This window comes from Cibotium barometz, chromosome 28 (assembly GCF_041138505.1).
Source record: "Cibotium barometz isolate CiBa-2024 chromosome 28, ASM4113850v1, whole genome shotgun sequence".
Classification (NCBI taxonomy): Eukaryota; Viridiplantae; Streptophyta; class Polypodiopsida; order Cyatheales; family Cibotiaceae; genus Cibotium; species Cibotium barometz.
In genome coordinates this window covers 31,249,708-31,275,180 of record NC_141073.1, presented here as the reverse complement: position 1 = coordinate 31,275,180, position 25,473 = coordinate 31,249,708, and the positions used below count along the sequence as shown (strand labels likewise).

General features: G+C 40.6%; 1 protein-coding gene across 3 annotated transcripts in view; it reads right to left on the bottom strand.

Annotated features, from left to right (window-relative positions):
• Nucleotides 1-16,867: 16,867 nt before the first annotated feature.
• Nucleotides 16,868-25,473, bottom strand: part of LOC147622747 (uncharacterized) — a 115,221-nt gene continuing 106,615 nt past the window's right edge. Inside the window, exons 14-17 of one of the 3 annotated variants that reach the window (XR_015269496.1) lie at nt 25,088-25,234; nt 22,872-22,925; nt 17,115-17,294; nt 16,868-16,913 (exon numbers count right to left, since the gene is read on the bottom strand). Coding sequence is in view for 1 of the 3 variants with exons in the window: in XM_086822377.1 (XP_086678503.1) it covers nt 17,226-17,294; nt 22,872-22,925; nt 25,088-25,234 (270 nt within the window). In the remaining 2 variants the exon portion in view is untranslated. Of the gene's footprint in view, nt 16,914-16,957; nt 17,295-22,871; nt 22,926-25,087; nt 25,235-25,473 lie in introns of those variants that run through there. The other 2 variants (XR_015269497.1, XM_086822377.1) reach the window with 2 other exon arrangements.

Below are 25,473 nucleotides of genomic sequence, written 5' to 3'. Positions count from 1 at the left end.
AAATTAACATCGCTCACATACGTAAATGAACTTATTTTAATCATCTTGCAAGGTTGTTTGACATTTTGCACCGTAAATCAACATCGCTCACATGTGTATGAAGGAACTTATTCACATCATGGTGCAAGGTTGACAACAAAAAAATTCCTAAACTTTCAGGACCTTGTAGCCCTTCTAATCAGTGATGAGATGAATGATGCTAGGAATAAATCATCCTCTCTAGTAATATGCAAATGTAGGCCTTCCACAAACACATCATGTAGTAGAGATAGAGGCAGATCTTCATCTACAGGCCGAGGTGCAGGTTGATATGGAAACAAGAATCATGGACAACAAAATAGGATTCCAATTTGCAAACATGTGGAAGAGTCACTCTACAGGAAAGGGGAGCAGAGAGACCGAGGTGGATAGTCAGTGAATAGTAAATAAGTCACTGGAATTAAAACACCTTAGAGTGCTATTACTGGAAAACTAGGGCATATAGCAAAGAACTACTATAAAAATTAGAATGACATAAAAGTGAGAAGTTGTAGCAAGAGAACTATGCATCGTACATTATATGCTTAGCTCCATGAAGTCCTAAAAATGCAATGAATTTAGGAGATGTTACGTTGAGATACGAGGTGTATACAATCCATCATTATGCATGTATGGTCAAACATATCTGATATATGGTCAAAGATATACAAGAAGTAGAATTCGCATGTTTTGAGGAGGTTCTTGGACATAAGCATTGGGAAGATTCATGGATGAAGAGATGGTTGCATTAGATGCTTATGAGACATCGAATTTGGTGCCATTACCTACGGAAAAGAAGCCAACTGATGTAAGTAGATCTACAAAGTGAAGCATATTTATGATGGTTCTGTTAATGTACGATGCCAAAGAAAAGACCTGGAAGCCACCATTTTTCCAAAACCCAATCCATTAGGAGATATCTACCAAGTGTGAGCCTCAAGAAAAAGGTGTTATAGCCTCAACCTAAGCTATGTTTGGAACCTTGTTAGATGTAAAAATTGTGCACATATGCCATAAGTGTTATAGGAAAATCAATCATTGCTTCTCTATCGTCGCTCGTTCATCAACATCACATCTTTGAGCTCACCACCATTAGTAGCTTTGTTAGCACCATCATTATTGGCATTGACTTTTGCATGCTTGCCATTAACATTTCTACACCTCTACATGTTGCCATTTGTCATACAGTTTCCATGTCTCTTCACAATTAGTAATTTTTTAGTAGCCATATGGGTTGAATTCATCTCAGTGGGAATTAAGAGTACTTGTAGGTTGTTGGATATTTCATTTTGTGTTAGAGATTCATTATTTTTAGGGTGAAATAACAAGAAATGAGATGTATTTGGGATGCTTTCCCTTGAGGATAAAACTTGATGGGACCAACTATACCCATTGTGGTCCTATATAATGCGTTACGTATAATTGGCTACCAAAGTGCTTTAGAATGTCGTTATTGGCATTGAGGCATGATGGTACATGATAGTACAAGTGCTTCATATGATGATACTACTTCAGATGTAATTGTGGCATTCACCTTCACAACTAGTAGGCATGGATGCACATGCACATGCACATGCACATGCATTGGTGGCACTTTCTGTGAAAAGGAGAATTATCCCTCATATTTTCTCATGTAAAATTGCCCACTAGGCTTGGGATATGTTTGCTACACTTTACCAGTGCATAATGAGGCACACGTGGCTTATTTACACAATAATAAAGTCTGAGCATATGAGTGAGGTAGACTCGATCAATGAGTTTCTCACAAGGATCAAAGATCGTAGAAAGAGACTTGCATGTATTGATATGAGGCCTATTCGGACACTTCATTGGTGTCTATTATTCTCATAGCTTCACCCAATTTATCCCAGGGTTTTGTATCTACACTTTGAATAATGCTGAGGGGTACACATTTGCATGTTTTTGGTTGTCTTACTTATGCTCTTATGATTGAGAAACAATGCAATAAGATGGATGATAAGGCAGTGAAATGCATTTTTATGGGATACAGCTCATTGAAAGAAAAAAACATATAGACTCTACCATCCAGCCACACAAGGTGGATTTTGGTGATTAGAGATGTTTTCTTTATTAAGAACTCAATTTAGCCCATGATTTTATGCAAAAAATAGCAAAATGTATGCTCACAAGACATCTTTGACACTCAGGATACCTTTGTACCTACCTTTGTAAAATGTTGAGGACAACCATATGTGGGGAGAAACAAATGAACGCTCAACAAGGTGCTACAAATCCGCTCATAAACTACTGAAAATCAGCTCGAATTTCAATCCATAGATCAGCCTATTGATGAGTTGTGGATAATCCAGTGGATGAGGAAAGGGTATACATACATGCATCCAAGCATATGGCCAAAATGGCTGGTGTGCAGACATTGCAAGATAGTAAACTACTTTGCCTACCTAGAGATGTGTAGATTCTCATTATGCATTTTATTCTTTTGTGCCACTTTATGTGAACCAATCACATCAATATACGTCTACCGTATATGTGCAGATCCCAAAATCTCTTTAGACACTTAAAAAAAAACCATTGTATTATTAACAATTTGTGCGGAATATGCACCAAAACATTGTATAGCTAAAACCTATCACTGTTGACAATTGTGAAGAGTGTGTAAAAAAAACCTTGCAGGGCTAAAAAAATGAGATATGAAAAAATGACTTTGGATGGCAAAAATAACAATAGGATGGCCCTTCGTGCTCAAACAGAGTATAAACTATCCTTTAGCCTTCTCAAAGAGAGTTCTTCCCTAAGATATAAGAGTGTCCCTCCTTCTGTGCTTACTAGGCTATCCTTGACTAGTAGTTACCTATAGAGATTTACTTTTGAATCAAGGGGAAAGAGATAGAGTTACTCTTTTTCAAGACCTTTATGACACTTGGAGAGAATCCTTTTTCTCAAACACAAAAATTAGAGCAAACCATAGACTTGAAATAAATTAAGAGCATGAACCTTACCTAAACAAATTTTTACCTAAGTAAATAAGCATGAAAGCTTGAAAATAAGAGAGAGAGAGATCACCGCTGTCAACACAAGATTGGGTTTAATCTCCCATAGATGAGTGTGGCCCATCATACCACTCATTCATATTTATATATATTAATGCTTTCTTTTCAAAAAGATAACTCTAAAAATAATGCTTAAGAGGTTTTTCTAAAAATATAGCAAGCTAAAAATATCAAGTCTTGGGTCTACCAAAAGCATAAATACTAAATGGTATGTACAAAGGGTTGAGGCCTTATCCTTCCAAAATTATAAATGCCAAGATATGTAACCTTAATAGGTATTCATATGTCTTCTAAAGTATCTCATTGTGATCCAATACATGTTTCATCCACAGCTAATAAATAGTATGCCACTTAATCATCGCCTACATCAAAATAATATTAGTCATCAGTGCACAAAGTCGATTAAACATATTAACCTTGACTATATTATACAAGCGCACACAACTAATTAAACACATTAATCTTGAAAAATGATAGAAATAAAAGGTGCATCCCACACATAAATATCCCCGATAAATATACATCACACCTATGGAATTAATAATAGCATCATCCACATTCCCATGTGTAAGTAATGACATATAAAGCATCTCCACTTGATTATAGAGGTTATGATTAACCTTCCCTCTTGCTCGGCTTATAATTAACGTCAATTTCATGGATGGTATGAGTGGATGAGATTTTGGTAAGAATAAAAAAACCTTTTTGGCATCCATTTAATAGGATGATTCTTGAAAGTCACAAGATACTTTACATAAGTGTTGCCTGTGCGTGTAGTGGTAGTCTCATGGTCAATGATAGACTCAAGAACAAGGTGTTCTTCTTCATGTACTAACTCGGGAGATTCTTCTAATATAGGATGAGAAGGTAAAGGTCCTCTAAAAGGTCTCAAACGACTAATATGAAAAGAGTTATAAATATGCCAATTGGAGGGTAGCTCCAACTTAATTGTATTATTATATATCTTTGCAATAATCTTTAAAGGTCCATAAAATCTAGGAGCTAACTTTACCACAAGATTTGTCTCTATGGACTTCACTCTCCTTTTCTCAAGGTGAAGAAGCACAAGTTATCTTTGTTGAATATAATAACATTACCACAAGATTTATTTTTATGGACTTAGCTCTCCTTTTCCCAATGTGAAGAAGCACATAGCCATCTTTGTTGAATATAACATGTTTACGTTTACGATTTGCATACTTTATGTACTTTCCTTGACCTTTTTGAATGTTCAATTTCATTAACTCATGAATTTGGTCAAAGTATCTAATAAAGTTATTTGCAGCCTCAATAGAGTGCGAAAGAAGATGAGTCATAGAAGTCGGCAAAGCCTTACCATAGACTATCTCAAATGGTGCTTTCTTAGTAGCAACGTGAGGATAGTTATTATACGCAAATTGAAAAATGTGTAAATACTTATTCCACTACGTAGGCTGAGATAAAACATAAGATCTAAGCAAATCAACAATTGTACTATTTGTTACTTCAGTTTACCCATTTGATTCAGGATGAAAAGTAGTAGAAAAATCAAGTTTTTTCCCAGATTATCAAACAAAGTAGTTCAAAAATCACTACAAAACTTTCTCTCTATAAAAAAGAATGATAGTTGATAATCCATGATGCACAAACATTTATTTGATGAAAATGTGTACATCTTGATAGGTAATGGCATAAGCAAACCAATTTTCTTTCCTTTATGACTCTTAATGTTTTAACAAGTAACATATTTAAGCACACACTATGCAACATCTCAATATGTTTTAATAAGTAACATATTTAAGCACACACTATGCAACATCTCAATACATATTAGGCCAAAAGAAATCTCTGGCAATAATTTGTAAAGTATATGAAACTCCTCAATGACCAATAAAAGGCTGTTGATGAGATTCTTCAATAATAGCTTACCTAAAATTTGATCTAGTAATGCACAACTTCTTTTGAATGAAAAGAAAACCATCATCATAAGAATATTCCAAATGAGGTAACAATCATTTTTTGTCATTTTATTGTATGCATCAAAAAAATCAAAATCACTTTCATAAGTTCCTTTCATGTTATCAAAAGAAATCCCCTCAATATAACATATATATTATTAATGCTAGGTCTCCTACTAAAAGCATTAATAATATATAACATATATATTATTAATGCTAGGTCTCCTACTAAAAGCATCAACAGCAACATTCTAACAATTAGGTGCATATTGAATAGCCACCTAAAAACTTTGAATAAAAGATACCCAATAAATATGTCTATCCGACATTAAAGGTTATGAAAGCAAATGTTTAATACTTTGTTGATCAGTTTTAATGATAAACTTAGAACCCATAAGATAATGCTTTCAAATTTTTAATATATAAATAACAATAATCAATTATTTATCATAAGTACTATGCTTAACCTCAAATGGTTTCATTTTTCTACTTTAAAAAAATTTAGATGATTATCTTGCATAAGCACAACACCAATACCATGTCCACCAGCATTAGTCTCATGCGTGACCACAACGAATGGTCTAAGAAAATCAAATGATGTTAAAACATGTGCATGGGTTAGTGCATATTTAAGAGCATTGAAAGAATTTTTGTGCATGTCAGTCCAATGAAAAACTTTTCTTTTCAAAGTACATTACTTGACTAAATTTTTGAAAAAGGCTATCGAAGAAAATAACCATGAAATTTTGATACTTCATGAATATACGGTTTATCATGAGACTAAATGTAGCCAGAGCATTAGTAAGTCCAAAAGGTATTACTAAAAACTCATAATGACCCATTTGTGTGCAAAGGTAATCTTCTAGACATCTTCTTTAGCCATTCTAACCTAATAATAACCTAGTTTAAGGTCAATTTTAACACCTTGGCTCCTCTCAACTTATCTAAGAAATCATCCACATGTGGGATATGATATCCATTCTTTGACAAAATAACCATGAAATTTTGATACTTCATGAATATACGGTTTATCATGAGACTAAATGTAGCCAGAGCATTAGTAAGTCCAAAAGGTAATACTAAAAACTCATAATGACCCATTTGTGTGCAAAGGTAGTCTTCTAGACATCTTCTTTAGCCATTCTAACCTGATAATAACCTAGGTTAAGGTCAATTTTAACACCTTGGCTCCTCTCAACTGGGCTTTATGAGTTTGGATAGGTATGAGAGATTGGCATGTACTTCTTCAATCACTGCCACGTGCTATGAATGGCGCGAAGTTGGAGCTATGACATGCCTACTTTGGTCACTTGAATTTTAGTAGTTTGTTACACTTTAAAAGGCAAGAGATGGTGTTATATTTTCCAAAGCTTGAGGCCCATCTCAAAGATGTATGTGAGAGATGTATTTTGGGCAAGATGCATCATTCCCAAAAGATGGATCAATAAGATCAGTCCATAAATTACAGCTTATATATAGTGATGTATGTGGCCCTATGACTACTCTACGCACACTTGGGTGTATCTGTTTAAAAGCAAAGTCAAAGGTTTTTACATACTTTACACACTTTTTTCTATTGGCTGAAAATTGTCTACACGCAAATTTGGCACCCTTTGTTTCTATGGCTTTAAACATGTCTACATGTAAATTTAACTACTCCACACATACGTGGGTGTATCTATTGGAAGCAAAGTTATAGGCTTTTACATACTACAAATACTTTGTTTCTATGGCTGAAAATGTGTCAGCATGTAAATTTGTCACCCTATATACAGATAGAGCGGGGGGACATATGTCAAAGGAGTTTTATGCATATATGATTGAAAGAGACATGAAACATCAATGCATAATGCCTCACACACCTTAGCAATGTGGGTGACAAGAAGAACCGATCTCTCATGGAGATATGTTACATGGTTAAAGTCCAAGATTTTTCTCATGTTTTTTGGTTTGAGGCACTTATTAAAGAGAATGTGTAGGAGAGGGAGAGCTTGAGTTCCTTACAAGAAAACACACATAGATAAGAGAGAGATGGATGCTTGAATTTTCTTCTATCTTCTTCTCTTCTCTACAACCATAAACTAAAGAGATAAGAGTACATATGATAACGGAAAGTACTCTCCTACTATAACTTACAAAGGCTAATTGTCCTAGCTTCATGCAGTGTCCACACTTTGACTTATGCTTGAGTCTGTATTTGCATTGATAGTGTCCCATCATTCCACAATGGAAGCATTTCTTGGTGGTTTTGTTGAAGAGTGCTTGGTTGCTGTCATTTATGGCTCCTAAGGTTGATTCTTTAGCTTTATTTTTTATTCAAGAAGTGATGAGATGCATCCTTAAAATGTGGGTGATGGAAGATTCCTTAATGTGGTCCACTAATGCATCATATTCTAGTGGCATGCTCTTCAAGAGAATTACTAATGTATCCTTCTCTCCTACCTTTGCATTTATGCCTTCTAATTGGGTCTTCTAATTGGGTCTTCTATAATTGGGTCACGATGCTCTTACATTTTTTCACATGTTATGCTAGTGACTCATTGAACATTTCTATCCCATAAAACTCAATTTTGAGATGAATTTCTTGATTTTTTGCTTTAGCCCCAACACAGTTTCCATACATCTTTGGCATTATCCTTGTGAGGAAGGTGGTGAATGAGATTAGGCTCCAAATCTGATCCAATGAGTGACAATGCTTGCTCATCTTTCTCTACCCATTCATCAATTTTGTTATTAGGTGAATCTTCTTTAACAATCTTTCACAGCTTTTTATGCATTAAGAGGTGCTTTTCTTATGTCTACAAGGTGTGAAACCCTTCCCTACTACTAAACCTTTCAATGGATGAAGTGCTTACTGCCATTGAGAGGGTCTTAACAATGAGTACTACTTAATTGCCAGTGTTTACTCTCAAACAAGGCTAACAATGCACAAGGTTTTCAAGTACAAAATCAAGCAATGAAGTGATTTGAATGAAAGTAAGTATTTGCAAGTGTCAACAAATACTATCCTGACTTATGATTCACAACCTCATTTTTTGCCAATAACAATTAATTAATTGTTATTGATACTAATTAAATCTTAATTATTATGATTAAATCTTAATTAATTATTATTGATACTGATTAAATCTTAATTATTATGATTAAATCTTAATTAATTATTATTGATACTGATTAAATCTTAATTATTATGATTAATAGAACCAAAGCATAGAGTATCAAATTAAGCTTATATGAGTGGATTGATGGGGGGGTTTGTATGGTAATGCTCCCCTTGATGAGAGGGAGTGGCCCAAGTAAACACCTTCATCTCTAGATCTTCAAAACATTGTAGATCTAACAAAAAAGGAAGTGACTGTTTTTTCTTTGTTGCATTAGTCATTTATATGGTTGACTTGATTATTATTGACGATAGTGATGCTGACATACATACTGTCAAGATGCTTTTGAAGTAGAAGTTTGAGATAAAAGATTTGGTGAGCTACGATATTTCTTAGGTATAGAGATGGTAAGATTATCTCATGGAATTTTGTTGTAAACAAAGGAGGCAGTATGGCTTAGCCATGTTGTCCAACTATAAAATAACATGTTGTAGACGTATTTCAGTATCATTGGAGCATAACATAAAGATTTTTGCAGATATAAGTGAGCTTTTGGAAGACCCCACTATGTACAAGCGCATAGTGGATAGTTTGATCTACATAAACATCACTAGGTCAAATTTGAGCTATGTTATTAGACTTGTTAGTCAGTTTATGCAGGCCTCTAGGAAGCTACACTTGGATGTGGCCAAATGGATTTTGCACAATTGATTATGGACTTTTCTATGAGGCTACATCGAGATACAACTACATGGGTATACATATGTTGATTGGGTTGATAGTGTTGTAGACAGGAGAGCTATTAGTGGCCTTATGTTTTCTTTTAGGAGTGCTCATGTAAGTTAGAGCAATAAGAAACAGCCAATATTTTCCTTGTCGTGTACAAAGGCAGAGAGCACAAGGGCGTTGCACTATGGTAGCTTGAGAGGTAGCTTGGTTTCAGAAGCTATCTAGTGATATGGGTGAGCCCATGGATAGGGTTGTTGTCATTTATTATGACAATATGAGTAGCATACAACTAGCCAGTAACCCAGTATACCATCTTAAGATGAAGCACATTGAGGTGCATTATCACTTTGTAAGAGAGAAGGTTCTAGTAGGTAATGTAGATTTGGTATATGTTAGCACATAGAATGAGGTGGTTAACATCTTCATGAAGGCATTGGACACAAAGAAGACTTACAGGTCCAGGAGCTTACTTGGAGTGTAGTGTGTGGAATTGAGCTTTAGGGGAAGTGTTGAGATATCAAGCTCAACTAGTGTTAAACATTGATGACTCCCTTGGTTAATAGCTTTTGTACTTATGTCACTGGTACGATTGGTGGGATTATGGTTGATACGTTGCTAGTGGACGAAAGGCTCTGTTGTGACAACCACTTTTTGGAGTACTAGAGTTATTGCATAGTTATAGTGCCAGCTTATGGCCTTTTACTTCAATTTGTGTAGTCATCAGAACTTTGCAGAAAAAAGTGTAAGAAAATATGGGTCACTTTTCTTCTATAAGCACATTAGGTAAAACCCTCTTAGTGGTACTTAGACTACACGCTAAGGAATCTTTAGCCAAAATCTCTTTACATTTCATCTATAAAGCACAATCCCTCTATTTGTCTTTCTTCTCACATAGTGAAAAATCTACATTGGATATCTGAAATCCAATGATATCAAGATACTCCCTGATCTTAGTTGACTATGCTTTGGGTGTCTCCTTAAAGAAGCCATACAAGGCTTTGTGTAACCTTGAAATAAAATCTAGGTGTGCATCACTCTCATAACCCAATGGTTACATCATGTCTACTTTTTCTTACAAATCACCATACAAGAAAGCATTCTTTATATCCATCTGATGTAAAGAACAAACCTTTCTTCTGCTCTGCACAATTGGGTTGAATGTCTTCTCATAGTTAATACCGTACCCTTGTTAACTAATCTTGCCTTGTTCCTTCTTACTCATCTATTTGAGTTATGCTTGACCTTATGCATCCACTTACATCCAAATGCCTTCTTTTCCTTAGACAAAAACACTAACTATCATGTTACATTTACATCCAATGTTGCCAAATTCTCATCCATGGCATCTTCTCAATTTTTTTTTCCAAGTGCCTACTCAAAACAAGTGGACTCTAACTCTTGTATTACTTTAATCATGTAAGCATAATGACGGAATGTATATCTATCATACATTATAAGTCTGGTTCTCCTTACACTAGAAGTAACCACTACTCACAAAATGCTAAGCTCCTCATTAAGGCTCTGCTTAGACCCACTAGAGTCACGATCCCATACGAGTGACATATACGAGTGACATGTTGACAAATCAAGCACATTCAACAATTTTCGAACTTGTGATATATGATAAGATTTTGGGAGAGACAAACCCTTTTCCTCTTTAACACGGTCTTAAATCCTTTATCCAAATGCATATAGATCATAGCATATGATTGAGAGCTTATACCTACTTTATCACATATACCTTGAGTATTACTGACTATAAAAGCCTGATTCATCTTTTGTAAAAAATTTATCAAAGACTACTTTACATTTTGAACATTGGAGTGCATAACTCACTATGTCTTTTGTGAGAACTCTTGTAATTGCACTATCCCCTTTGTCATTTAGACTTATGAACATTTTCTATGATATTCTTACATGCTCTAATTTGACGCTTCCATGGCTAGCCTATTAATTAGTTTTAGCTCCCGTGGACCTAATAAAATCCTCTTCTCCAACATAGTTTGAATCTTCCTGGTAGTCTTCTCCATTCTCTGCACATTATCAGACAACTGAGAACTTTCTATTTGCATAAAACGCATTGCACCTATAAATAATCACTCCAAATGTATAAACACTATTTGCTTGGTTGGTAAGTCTTTTTGTGTATGACCCTCACGTACATAGTTAATAAAAGATGTGTGTATGTGAATATAATGATCCCTCCACCCAAAGATCAATAATTTTTTTTCTGTCTCTATGTTGTTGCATGACCAATTGCTGCATCATACTTTGTTTTATCCTCTTGTGTATAAAGGTGTATATTGAGCATCTAGTTGAAAGTGTATCTCTTTTTTTATTTCTTTCTCTATCCTATGTACAAAACTTATTGATTAATAAATTATACACTTAGATTAGTAAAAAATAAAAAATTAAACAATTCAAATTACTTCATGTTCAATAAACCAAGTTCAAGACAACACTGAGATTCACAATTTCTCTGTACAAAGGAGGACAATTAAGATAAATTAAACAATTCAAATTACTTCATGTTCAATAAACCAAGTTCAAGACAACACTGAGATTCACATTTTTTCTGTACAAAGGAGAACAATTAAGATAATAAATCAAACAATTCAAATTACTTCATGTTCAATAAACCAAGTTCAAGACAACACAGAGATTCACATTTTCCCTGTACAAAAGAGGACAATTAAGATAACAAATTAAACAATTCAAATTACTTCATGTTCAATAAACAAGTTCAAGACAACACTGAGATTCACATTTTCTCTGTACAAAGGAGGAGAATTAAGATAAATTGAAAAAGCACTCATAATATTACAAAAGAACACCCTAAAGACATGGATAGCTTAAAAATCTTATAACTAAATACAAGAACATTAAAAATTGAGCCATGAAAATAAAATCTACAAACTCTAAATTATTGAATAAAAATTTTAAAAAATACACAGTAATACTCTTTAAGCTCTAACCTAGACATGGATAAAAAGAAATTTCAAAATACGAAGCTTATAAGTAGATATTAAAAATATTAAAAGAGCTCAAATCTAATAAATTTGAGAGAATTTGAAAAGGAAAAGTCAGGTGATTAGTTAAGAGTGTCACAACAACCAAGCTGTATGTTTTTAGTTTAAATAGAAAAATATTTTTTGAGATTTTTAAACTTTTAGGAGATCTAGTCTTAGCCTTAGAAAAGGATACTGTCAGAATTAGAAAATGACTTAATCTATTATAATTTAGCCAAAACATCCTAAATGAAGAGAGTGAATTTTTTTATAATTCTTTTTACACTTTTCCTTGATTCATGGAAGACAAAGAAGGCTCTTATATATGATCTCTTTTAGAGTCGAAATTTTTCTTGATGGTACTTTGACTACAACATCACAATACCATAATCACATTGCATAAACTATATACCCAAATCATAATGCAGTAAACCCAAATCTATCATCTCAATGATACATGTAATTTAGCCTTGAAGGCTAAAATCTCCTCCTTATTATGGTCTGTGAGCAACATGTTATCAACATATAAAATGATGACCACTAATAAACAACCTTTACTCCTCATTACTTAGACGATAATCTCACATGGACTATTGTTACAAAAACCATTTACAACCAAGTATACATTTATCTTCTCATACCATGCTATGGGAGTCAACTTAAGACCGTATAAAGCTTTTCTAAACTTGCATGCTTTACTCCTTTCTCTTTTAAACAAAACTACGAGACCAAGCAAACCTCCTCATGTAAATCACCATTAAAGAAGGCAATCTTAATAGCCAACCAATGTACAATTGATCCATGATACACTGCTAATGTAATAATGTATCAGATTGTAGTCAGACAAGACATGGGAGCAAAGGTCTCATCATAATCTATGCCTAAGCATAACCCTTGCCCATTACAATGAAATCTAAGCCTTTTGGGCTTTAAAAGCATGCAAATTACTAAAAAACTAGGCTTTTTTCCTTCCAAGCTAAGCAAATATAATGTCTTAATACAAATAAACTTCAAATCAAAATGAAAAATAATAAGCTAAATACATCCAAGACTCCAAAACCGTATGTTGAAATGTGGCCTTTTATTTAACAATGGGCAATATTGGATAATCCTAATAGCTTGGAATACAACCTCCTAATCAACAATGGACAATATTTATTGTTAAAAATGACTTATATAATACAAGTGACTAATTTTCACATTAGACCAGTCAAACTTAAAATTAGTTCAACCTCTAGTACTAGTCTTTAACAAGTATGTACACGAAGTACTTAAACTTTTCCTATTTGATACTAGGCATAAGACAAGGTTGCTTTATGTGTTCCACTGCTATCTTACAAATGATAAGTGCTCATTCGAGTCGGTAAGATGGTAAAACATGTTGCAATAAGTTGGATGGGTGAAACCATGTTAAGCTATGGAGTGGTTGACACCATCCTCAAGCTCTCAATAGCAAATGATAGGACCTCTTCCAAGAGAAAAGCCCTCACTCTAGAACTAACAAAAAGATAAAGAGCTCTAAAAAAAAGCAAGAAGCGCTAACATAGAAAAGATTGTTCAACCTTACATGTACATACATATCAATGACCTTTGAGCTTAGTGTGATACTCTTGTGGCCCCTCTGTCCTTTTGGTCCTCTGCTACATGTTGTCGTTAACCAAAACACTTATCACTAAGTGTTGTGTGAACGTGGTCATACTCATGTGCTCCCTCAAACCAATTAGTCCCCGTGCTACATAACGATTGTCACTAATGCATTACCCTACGCTGCCAAGGGTTCCATGCATTTGAGCACTCGAATTGTCAAGGATCATGCTCTGAACGCTTTTGTGTGGCCATTTCTGTGAGCATTGTCAATGCATATGGTATGCCTACGTATAAGCAAACCAAGCATAAGCAAAGAATGTTTACCTTAGAAAGGATTTTTGGATGATTGATGGAAATACACGAAATTTCATTCTGAGAAGATTGAGCCAGTGCTCTGTAACCTAAGGCTTCATAAAAATTTACCTTTAATATATTAGCTCTCTTGCTCAGAAATCTCTAGTTGTGGAAAAGTATCAAGATATAAAGAGGATCCAAATGTAGCCATTTCACTTCCATCCTTGATAAAATCAGCTTTATGTCGATTGAATTTCGTGAATAACTCAAAAGCTATGGCAAATAAGCTTTCATTCAAAAGCAAGTTGATGTGCTACCTTGCCTTTTGCATGAATTCCCTCAATGCTCTTGGACCTTGATTTGGTTACCTTTTTTCAAACCAAGAAAATTGATAGGCCTTGGCTAGCCCCTATACTTTCTAAACCTATCCTTGATTATGTGCCTGATTCGAATCGTTATCCTCGACATCTATAACCACTCCATGAAGCCACTTCCTTGACACTAAGAGATGCAAAAATTGGGGTTCCAACGACATCAAACCAACACACACTGATTGTGTTGGGGTTGGTGTGTTTATAGGGGCCTTTCTTTTCTTTTTTTCCCCAGGGAAAAAGATCCTTCTATTAGTTAATGAAAAAACAGCCACAAAGGGCTAGATCAAACACAAAGGGCTGGACACAAAACTGCCTCATTTAAGGGCGAAAATCAAATGATCAAAAGGGGGTGAGACGCTTCTTCTCTGACGGGCCACTCTGTGAGGAGAAGGCTATCTCGGGGTTGGAGGGAGGGGACAACCACACATGTGTCTGTAATGCCAAGTGGGGTCACCACCTCTATCTATGAGAAATGGGCCAGGCCTCCAAAGCCTCAAGAAAGCTTCCCGCCGCTTCCGCATGCGGTCAAAACCTCCCTGAAGTTTCCACCACTAACCACGGAGGGCCGCGAACGGAATAGCTGAGTCGATGTCGATGCTGAGCTTATCACTACACCGGACCTTTGTCAGAGACCTCTCTTCTGTACCTCCAAGGATAACTGCCTGTGTGCAATCCAATCTCCAAGAGACCTGGTTGGTCCCATGCTCAAAACGCCCCATGATACATGTGGTCAAGCTCCCAACATGTGGCCACTGGGTAGACGGACCAGGGGGACGAAGTGATGTACCACATGGTGGCAAGAAGTACCTGGTTTGCCACCATTCTGTTCCCTAGGGAGAGCCTCGTTGAACTCCAGTATAAAATCTTCTTCCGAATACTCAGAAGAAGCGGGGCGAGCTGCTCCTCAGGGGAGAGATGAATGCCAACCTAAGATAACAAACTAGGGTGCCCCTTAGAATCCACTGGAAAGCCCTAAGATAACAAACTAGGGTGCCCCTTAGAATCCACTGGAAAGCCTCAACTAGTGGCCAAGTCGGGGCGGGGTGCTGAGCTTGCCCAAAAACCACACGACTTGTGCCAGTTGATCTGTGCTCCTCATGCGTGGCAAAAAATCTCTATCGCCTCCACGAATCTCTGGAGATTCCCCACATCTCCTGAAAGGAAAGCTATTGCCCAAAAACCACACGACTTGAGCCAGTTGATCTGTGCTCCTCATGCGTGGCAAAAAATCTCTATCGCCTCCACGAATCTCTGGAGATTCCCCACATCTCCTGAAAGGAAAGCTATTGTGTCGTCTTCAAAGTCTGGGTCAAGCAGCTCCTCCTGCGTGCAGAGGGGAAGATGCAATCCCTGAAGTCTAGTTTCCTAGGCTGAGAGAAAGCTGCTCATGGCCTCAATGATGAATAAGAAGAGGTAGGGTGCCAAAGGACAGCCATGTCGAACCGAGCGGGAAAAGGGGAATCTATCACGGGCTCCTTGAATGAGAACCTGGCTGTGTGAGGCTGAGTAAAGTCCTGAGACTCCATGAATCCACTTCATGGGAAATCCCATCCGACTCATTGTGCCTTCCAGAAAGCTCCAATCCACCCTCTCATAAGCTTTCTCAAAGTCTAGGAGAAGCACAATTGAGGTCATGCTACCACATCCTCACCGAGGTTGTCGCCTCCTAGAAGATAAAGATGTTGTCCATGATGCTCTAACAAAACCTATCTGAGTGTCGTGGACCAAGTCTGGGAGGAAAGGCTAAAGTCTCATGTTGATGGCCTTGGCCAAGATCTTATAGGCTGTCCCTAGAAGAGCGATGGGTCTCCACTACCGAATACTGATCCTGTCCTCCATGTGACACCATTCTCTGTGAGCGCGAGTGTATGCATACTCCGGACTCCATCGATCATAGTGGAGGTATCTATAAGAAGGGGGAAGAGGTACCGCGGCAGAAGTATGCATGAATACAAAGAGCAACACCTCCAGGCTGAAGGCCACCATCACCCCCGATATGTTGAACCTCCAAGCTCTATCCTAGCCAGAGGCTAAAAATGGGTGAGAATGTCGGTGATGCGAAGATTGTGGAGATGGTGGAAAAGCTCGACTGCCTGTCCCTAGATGGCAGTTGCCACCAACTCAAGATCCCACTCTGTCCCCGGGGCTGCATTGAGGGGGAAAGAGAAGATCATCGCGCCATTATCTGGCGTAGAGGGTATGGAGTGGTGAAAAACCACACATACCCATATAAGGGCTATTGTCTCCTCAGACATATCGGTCCCTTCCACCTGCAAACATTGCAAGAAACTATAGTCCACATGCTGCCCCAAGATCCTGGGGGCCCCACCTAGGAGCTCTGACGGGAGGGCCCTCAACGGGGAGGCAGCAACGGTCATCTCAACCGGCTCAGAAAAGCGGTGAATCAACCGACAGACGAAACTCGCTGACTGCCTCAACTCCGGGTTGGGAGCTGGGGGGGGGTAGGGCTGGGATGATGAGGACGAGGCAGAGTGAATTGCTGCGCGTAAAGTCGGTGTCGAGGATGGAGGGGAAGGGGGGGAGGCGGTGAAGGGCCGGAGAGGCCGGAGAGGGGTGCTACTGTGAGAGATCCATCGGAGAGGAAGGCTGTGGAGAGACCCATGTGCCTACAAATGAAGCATTGTCCTGGAAGGCCTGAATACTCCATGCGCTGCTATATGGGGTCACCCCGGAGGCTAGGAGATGGTCCAGTCTGCACTATCTGTCTATATCATTCTAGCACCAGCAAACACGTGCTGCTTAGAAGAACACAGGCATAAATGATGCTTTCAAGTATTGTATGCCCTGAAATGCAAGATAGGTTGTTTACCTGCTGCAAACACGATGGAAGTAAAATAATTTACAGGGAGATCTTGATGGTGAAAATGAGCTGTTACAAACAGAATGAGAAGCACAATAATTTACAGGGAGATCTTGATAGTGAAATGAGCTGGGAGTGCAATATACACAGTAGAGGGGCCCTCCAACCTTAGAGATAAAAATATTGCATCTACAACTGATCTCCTAACCTTACTAGTTTTCGACCCCACGGTATATAAATGTAGAGCTGTATCTTCCTTCAGCGATAGCCCATAGCATATTGAGCTAGATAAACTGGATTTTGAAATATATAGAAAGCAGGAAATTATCCTCGAAGTCCATCTGTTGGGGGGAGTGCATAGGGTGTCAATTCCCCAATCTCTTTATTTTCAGTCTGCACTCAAGGCAACAAAGATCTTTAATTAAATTAAATGTAACTGAGAGGCAACCATATAACAGTCAGACCTGATGAGCTTCTGTTACATATCAACATGCACCTGGGGGTCTAAAATCCCCTTTTCCTTCAGATGCCCTTCAGAAGAAGGAAAGTACATACATGCACTTCCGCAACAAACTATTCAACCAATAAAATTTAGGAAATGCTTTAGGTGTTTTATATTTCAGAATGTATACAAACTGTACTTTTTTGGTCTGCCATTTTGGCCTTCCATAAATGCTAATAAATCTCGACCTTCTCGCGCCGGCTCAGTTTTACCACCTTGAGCACCATGTCACAGTGGCCCATGAAGGATGTATTAGGGTGATATGAGAGCTCTCTGCTCATGTACCTACATCAGATTTTATAGCTCTAGATTTTTGTTACCTTTCTTTATTACTATTTTGTACCCAGGATGATGTACCTCATGGATATGATGTAACCTTTTTCATTTTGGCCTTTTGAGCCGTTAATACAACTCTCTCTCTCTCTCTCCCTCTCTCTCTCTCTCTCTCTCTTCACAGGATGCTATTGACAGGATGCAGACTGGGTGAGCATAGGATCATGATGGGCTCCTCACCGAGCATTTTGGCCTTTTGAGACGTTAATACAGCTCTCTCTCTCTCTCTCTCTTCGCTACTATTCGCCGCCTTAGGAGATCACAAAGGACATGGAGGGAAAACTCGAAGCCAAACAGTCAGGATGGGTTGAGGTGGTGAAGAAGAACATCCGTAAAGAAGTGAGGGAGGAGACTCAAAGGGAAGAACACCAAATCATTCACACCACCATTGAGGAGGAGAAGATGAGGCATGCCCGCCGCCTCAACATTCGAGTCACAGGTATAGCCGAGACACCTGACTCCACTCCCGAGAAAGATGGACAGCTTCTATGCATGAAGCTCGGCTATAGGGGAAGAGGACCCTCTCCCCTTCACCAAAGCATGGAGAGCCGGGAAAGACTCAACACGCAAGCGAGCCCTCATCCTACAGTTTGCAGGAGAGATGGAGGGGGTCACCTTCATGAGAAAGAGGGTGATTCTACGAGGATTACAGGGAGATCCCATCTATTTGGATGACGACGTTACAAGGATGCAGATAGAACACAGGAAAACATGCATGCCGAGAGTCCTACAGGCCCGGATAAAGGGCAAGAGAGCATTCTATCACGATGGCCGTGTCATCATCGATGGCAAGGCCACCGATTAGCGCCAAGCGGCCTATGGGACATTGGCTATGGAGGATCCAGATTCACAAATACACATAGCAGTTTGGAACTGCAATGGAGCACTTTGGACACATCCTGGGAGGATGGAGGAGGTCGTGGAGGGACGGGACATTATACTACTTAAAGAGACGCACCAGAGCCTAGAGAGGGGGCTACCCAAAGTAGAGGGCTATTAGTGGGAGTTTACATATAGGGGGACCACACGGCAGAGCACATCGAGAGGATCTGGAGGTATAGCGGTACTCTTCAAGCGAGAGCTACAGGAGCGCCTACAGGTGGTAGCACGTGACCAGGAGGCTAGATACATGTGGATTAGACTGCAGCTCTCAGCAGACAGGGTGTTCACTGTTATACATTGCTCTATGCTACTTCTCTCCTAGAGGATCAAGATATGTCATGACACCACAAGATGAGAGTAGAGGCGAGGAGGAGGACACAGGGCCATTGGGAGAGTCACCATATGCAGCCCTTTCAGATGAGATCATACACTACTCCAACCTGGGGGAAGTCCTCCTTATAGGGGACTTCAATGCACGGACACAGAGCCGACAGTGCGACATTTATGATTTTGAGCACCCCGAGGTGATGCACACACTGGAGGTGGAGGACACGGGAGCTGGGCCGGATAACACCAGATATGGTCATCACTTACTTGAGCTGGGAGCACAACACCATCTTGTTATTTATAAGAGGATGAGACAGTGACAAATTCAGGAGCACTGCATGCTTTCCACGATCAGGGGGGGTAGCACAGTGGACTACATCATGGGGTCCATGGAGACCACACAGGCAGTGACATCTTTCACCATCCCCCCGTCCTATTGGTGAGGATCACACGTACCTCTTACTGTCACTGGTGGCGAGCTCCACACCAGCACCCACACAGGCCACACAGGCATCGCATAGAACTTTCTACTTCACCCATGACTTGGCAGACATATATGAGCATCATGTATATGATGGGCTATTCCAGATGGATCCCCTGTCACCTCTAGACACACTCACCACCCAGCTGTCATCTCTACTACATACGGCCGCCACCCGCAGCTTCCCCCCATACACACATTGCACACACAGATAGATCTAGGAGCATGCCCCAGAATCGGTGGTATGATGATGAGTGCAGAGAGCTATATAGACACCTCTGTGCCCAGAGAGCACTGGGGACCATTACACAGAGACACGCGAGCCGACAGATGAGGATCCTCACATGCCGTAAGAGGCGTGCATATGAGGAGGCACAGTACTGGTTTATATACCACCTACTCATGAGCAAAGATGCAGCCACTGCATGGCGCAGGATGAGAGAGCCTCGACCTCGTACCCCGATTGAGGATCCACACACAAGGCACATATATGCAAAGAGCCTCTACCATATCCCTCAGGAGCCGCCCATACCACAGCCACAGGAATCCCGCCCTACCACCTCTACTTTCTTTACCGCCTCGATGCTAGAGAGAGCTATCCGCCGGTTACAGCATGGGAGATCGGCTGACCACAGAGGCATACAGAGTGAGCATCTTATTTATGCAGCTAACACACTGGGACCCTTTGTTGCTCACCCCTTTAATAGGGCACTAGTGGAGGGCCTCATGCCCTAACAGGCGAAGAGATGCTATTCACCGATTGCGTGGCCAGGATGGAGCTATCGTCTCTGACCCCCTCCCATGTGAGAGCCATTGCCACGGACTTTTCTTGGTACCTCCTCCCAGGTGCTCCATTATCCCCACAGTTGGTGGACGAGCAAGAGCGAGTCTGGGGCGGTACACGAGAGAGGTGGTTCCCCCCGCTCTCCGGACCTTCTTATTGACCCCCTTCATAGCATAGGAGCTGGCAGAGGCCTTGACGGCTTTTCCTAGGGGCAAATGCACAAGGGCGGATGGGCTTCCAATTTCCTCCTGGGATCTCATGGAAGACGGCCTTCGAGCAGCCTTCAATGAGATTATGATTACAGGCGCCATGCCAGAGAGGCTCTCAGAGGGTTTGATTCATTTGATTCCTAAGGAAGGTGGTGACAGATTGGAGATCCGACAGTGGAGACCCATCACCCTCCTTGGGACTGCCTACAAGATCTTGGCCAAAGCCATCAACCAGAGACTTCAGCCTTTCCTCCTTGACTTTATCCATGACCCTCAGACATGTTTTGTTCAGGATCAGAGTGTTCTGGACATCTTCACTTTCTGGGAGGCGACAGCTTTGGCCAGGCTGCGGCAACAGGACCTGATAGTGCTCCTCCTAGATTTTTAGAAAGCTTATGATAGGGTTGATTGAAGTTTTCTGGAGGACACGATGCCCCGGCGGATGGGGTTACCAGGGGAGTGGATCCGTGGTGTTTCAAGACTTTACTCAGCTTCCCACAGTCAAGTCCTCATTCAGGGAGCTTGAGGCGACATATTTACCCTTTCTCGCTCGGTCCCACAGGGCTGTCCACTGCACCTTACCTTTTCCTATTCGTCGCCAAGGCCATGAGCAGTTTCCTCTCCGCTCAGGAGACCGGACTCCAAGGATAGCATCTCTCCCTCTGTACTTAGGAGCTGTTGGACTCACACTTTGCAGATGACACAGCAGCATACCTATCCGGAGATGTGGGGAATCTCCAGAGATTCGTTGAGGCAATTGAGATATTTTGTCGTGCATTAGGAGCACAGATCGACTAGCACAAGTCATGTGGTTTCTAGGTAGGCTCCACACCCGCCCCGACTTGGCGCCCACTTGAGGCTTTTCAGTGGGTCTCGAGGGGCACTCGAGTCCGCTATTTGGGATGCCATGTAGGCATCGATCTCTCTCCGGAGCAACAGCTCGCCCCTCTTCTTCTGAGCATGGTACTAGAGCTCTACAAGGCTATCCTTAGTTGGTTGAGTGGTGGTGACGCACCAGGCCCTTGCCACCATGTGGTTTGGCATGTTTACTCGGCATGATATTCTCTTGGCAGTCCATGGCGAATGCATCACTAGTTTGTTTGGGTCACACGGTTCTGGGATAGACCGCCTCCCCCCATTTGAGTATAACTTGGACTCGCCCTTCCTTGATCTCTAACGACATGAGATCAACCGCATCATCTGTCTAGATCTGACTAGACTCCACAAAAACAGGACATGGATATCACCGAGTGAGCTTTCCCCAAAGCTTCATTGCTATAGAGAGCATTGCTTGAGGGTCACTGGGGAAGGTTTCATTGAGAGGCCCAGTTATCTACTCATGAGGGTGCTCTAACATTGCCTTCAGGTTGAGGTAGGGAGAAAGAAAGAAAGAAAGTTATATTTACGTCTTACAAAAGGCGTGATGGGCCTATCAGACAAGAGATGATTACAAATATCATCGAATATCATCATCATAGAAAACTGAAACAAAACTGAAACTGAAACTGAAACTGGAAACCTAGTAACTGAAGCTGAGTCCTAGATAAATGCACATAACAAATGGGTATGCAGGCTATGTAGTACTGGGGGGAGATCAAGTCTGAGAGCAGAGGGCATCCCACAAGACAAAAAGGTATGCAGGCTATGTAGTACTGGGGGGAATTCAAGTCTGAGAGCAGAGGGCATCCCACAAGACAAAAAGGTATGCAGGCTATGTAGTACTGGGTGGAGATTGAGTCTGAGAAGCATTACATACTTAGATGCCGAGTTTACTATGAGATACGTGGACGCTGTCTCCTTAGGGTGTCTCTTTAGAGAGGGATTCGGGCCCTTGTCACGGGTGATGCACAATAGAGATCAGAGAAGCTTGGGACTAAAGAGTTTAGACACCACAAAGGCAGACTATTGAGGCAGCAGCCTGAGATGTGCGATACCGCAGAGACATTTATCAATGACTTCTTTGGCTTCCACCAAAGTGCCCCAACTCATACTCAGCTTGTATGAGATTCCCCGAGGCATGTCGATGTCGAGACCATGACAGGTTGTACTTTGGCTTCCACCAAAGCGCCCCAACTCATACTCAGCTTGTATGAGGTTCTCCAAACATGGGATGTCGGGACCACGACAGGTCCCAACATCCCATGGAGTGAGCACCCTCCAGACCTGCCGCAGGCTGGCATCACGCACCTGGGGAGCCCTCCAAGAGAGAGCACAGTCCCTCCAGAGATCCAGATGCCCCCGCTCTCCCGATGACCCAGACTCCACTTGCCAAACACACAAAGCAGGGCATTAGCACCTAGTCAATTAGTCACACTTTTAATTGGGCCTTGTAGCTGAATTCAGTCTCAGAAAGCATTGTGCAAGTGTGTATGCTTTACTCTAAAACAAGGCCATTCATTTTTCACTTGTCAAAACTAGCAATATCAAACATTCAAAGAGTAAAGACATTTACCAATAGCTGTGTTACACTCCATTCATTTCGAAAAAGTAAGACCGGCCTTCCCCACTGTCAATAAGCAATACAAGCGTTCAAGAGTGTTGCAAGGTAAAAAGAGCATCAAACTCCAACTCAAATCATCTTACCACCAGACAAAAAACTAGAGTAGAAGCAATAGGATAAACACCAAATAAAGTGCTAGGCTATTGGTCGGATGCAAGTGTTAACAGAGATGATTAACACAATGGAAGACTTGAGAAAGCACAAGCACACATCAATAACCTACTACTACTATACTTCTAATGTACCTTAAGCAAACGCTCCATGTATAAAGCCAGTCAAGCGACTCAAGGATAAAACATAATTGAACAAATCCCCAACCACCCGAGGTGCATGAGAACCTTTGTTTGCAAGCAAACGCTGGGTGAAGATGGAAGGAAAAACTTACTGTCAAAGTTTGGGGCTGAAATCTGCACCTCCTAGCTACTTTGCGTATGGGAAGTCTTAGTTAAATGGAAACTTCAATTGCAAAAATAAAGAATGAGGGAAGAAGTGGGCCAGTTATAGGTGCTGAATATTCTTAGAGGACAAATTTCTTTGTGGTTAAGTTTGTTCTTTTTCCCTATTAGTCAACTATGAAAAGACCCCCTTACGCTCATCTTTAGGGTTCAATCTCTTGTCCCAACAATGTACTATGGTGAAGGCACGTTTCTAGCGACTTTCTCACCCGTTTACACCACTTTCTACTTCCCAACCTATTGCTAAATTATGATGTCTATTAGTATCCAAATGTCCTAGTGTCCCAAGGTCCAATTGTCGACCCTGGCCTGTGTGGACCTGTTTGTTGCATACATAGCTGTCCTAGGCACCGCCCATAGCTAGTGTGTCGAGCACCACTATCATGCACGTGCCTCTTCCTTGACGCAGGGAGGAGACAAGGTGACAGGGGATTTCTTCACGTCCACTGGCCCTCACCACTGCCAAGATGCCATCTGCCGCCTTCCTTGCATCCAATCCCTCACCTCTGACTCCTACCTAGCACTACCCCCAACCTTGAGAGATTTCTTGGACTCCCACTTTTCGGAGGACAAACTGGAGTAGGCTCTTCTAGCCCCCCCATGCTGGATATGCGTGGATGAGGAGCACTTTTCCTTTGGCACTAGGACTTCATGAACACTGGTTTTTGGATGGCCTTTAATGAGGTCAACAAGCTCCCTCCCTGATCACTCGTTGAGGGTCTCATCCACCTAATCCCCAAGGAAGTGTGCGATCGCCTGGAGGTGCAACAGCGGTGGCCTATCACGTTGCTGGGTACCGCCTACAAAATCCTCGTTCAGGGTTTTCTCCAAGGGAATGCTTGTGTATTTAAATGTACCCAAGAGTTCTGAGACTTTGATATGCAAAATTATCCCTTAGGTACTAAGGACATTACAAACTGAAGAGGTAGGTGAGGTTGCCTATAAACTTGAATCGCCTCCACGAGTGTTTGAATCGCCTCCACGAGTGCAAGTTAATCCAATTTTCCATGTAAGTAGACTTAGAAAACTCGATAACCTTGTGTCACCTTAGGAACTTGTTGAGGTTAAGGACTTGTGCTTTGTTCCACATGAACCGGAGTTCATAATAGAATTCAAGGAGAGGAAGCTTAGAAATAACTTGATTTTTCAATACAAGATTAACTACAAAGATAGGGCAGAGGAGGACTCAACTTGCGAAACAGTGGGCTAGTTTGAAACATAAATTCCCTGACTTCATTTTCGAGGACGTAAATGTCTGAAGAGGGGAACAATGTTATGTACCTGATACTAACCGTAGGCTTAATTGGCCTGACTAGGGGTTAGGAAACCCAGGGATTAGGAAAAGCAGGCTGATTTATAAGGGTCAGGGCTCAACCAAGATGGACTTTGGACCTAGGTTTTCCAAGCTTATAGCATTCCTTTTACTTGTCTTTGTGGACCAGCCCACAACTACTAACTTGTTCATATGTCTGGTTCATAGTTGCTCTCTTACGTCGCATGACACTGTCGTACAGTACGTACGGTATGGTATCGTGCAGTAACCGTACGGACAGTCCCCCCCCCCCCCCCCCCCCCCCTTCTTTTGTTTTTGACTGTTGCTGTTTTGACCTTTTTAATAATAATAAAAATGGCTGTTATGCTGTTTTTGACTGTTATGGGGCGTGCTTGCTTTTCTTTAAATAGAATCTTGAGCAGACTAATTGTGTTTCTTACCCAATCTTTTACTGTGGCACAGTTGTAAAGCTTTCCAGCCTTCTCAATTGCAGGCCAGCCTCGTGTAACCCATCTAGCAATGCTATAACCTAGAGGTTCAAGCTGTACCTCCACTCCATATTCACTCATCATCCTGTATTGTAATACCTGAGCAAAGAAAGAAACCCAAAAATTAGCCCCTGGTGTTGTGAAAAATGCATTGTTATAATGAAGCAATCATGTAGCATAGCTGTCACCGTGGCCAACCAGATACCAGTGACACAGTAGAACACAACCACGCCTCCCAACTTTGCTGGATGGCAGATTCAATGCCAAATGGGCCCTCTGCCAGTAGCAATTTTATAAAGGGGACAGCCACTCCTTCCACAAAGTCAGCCTGCTCAATC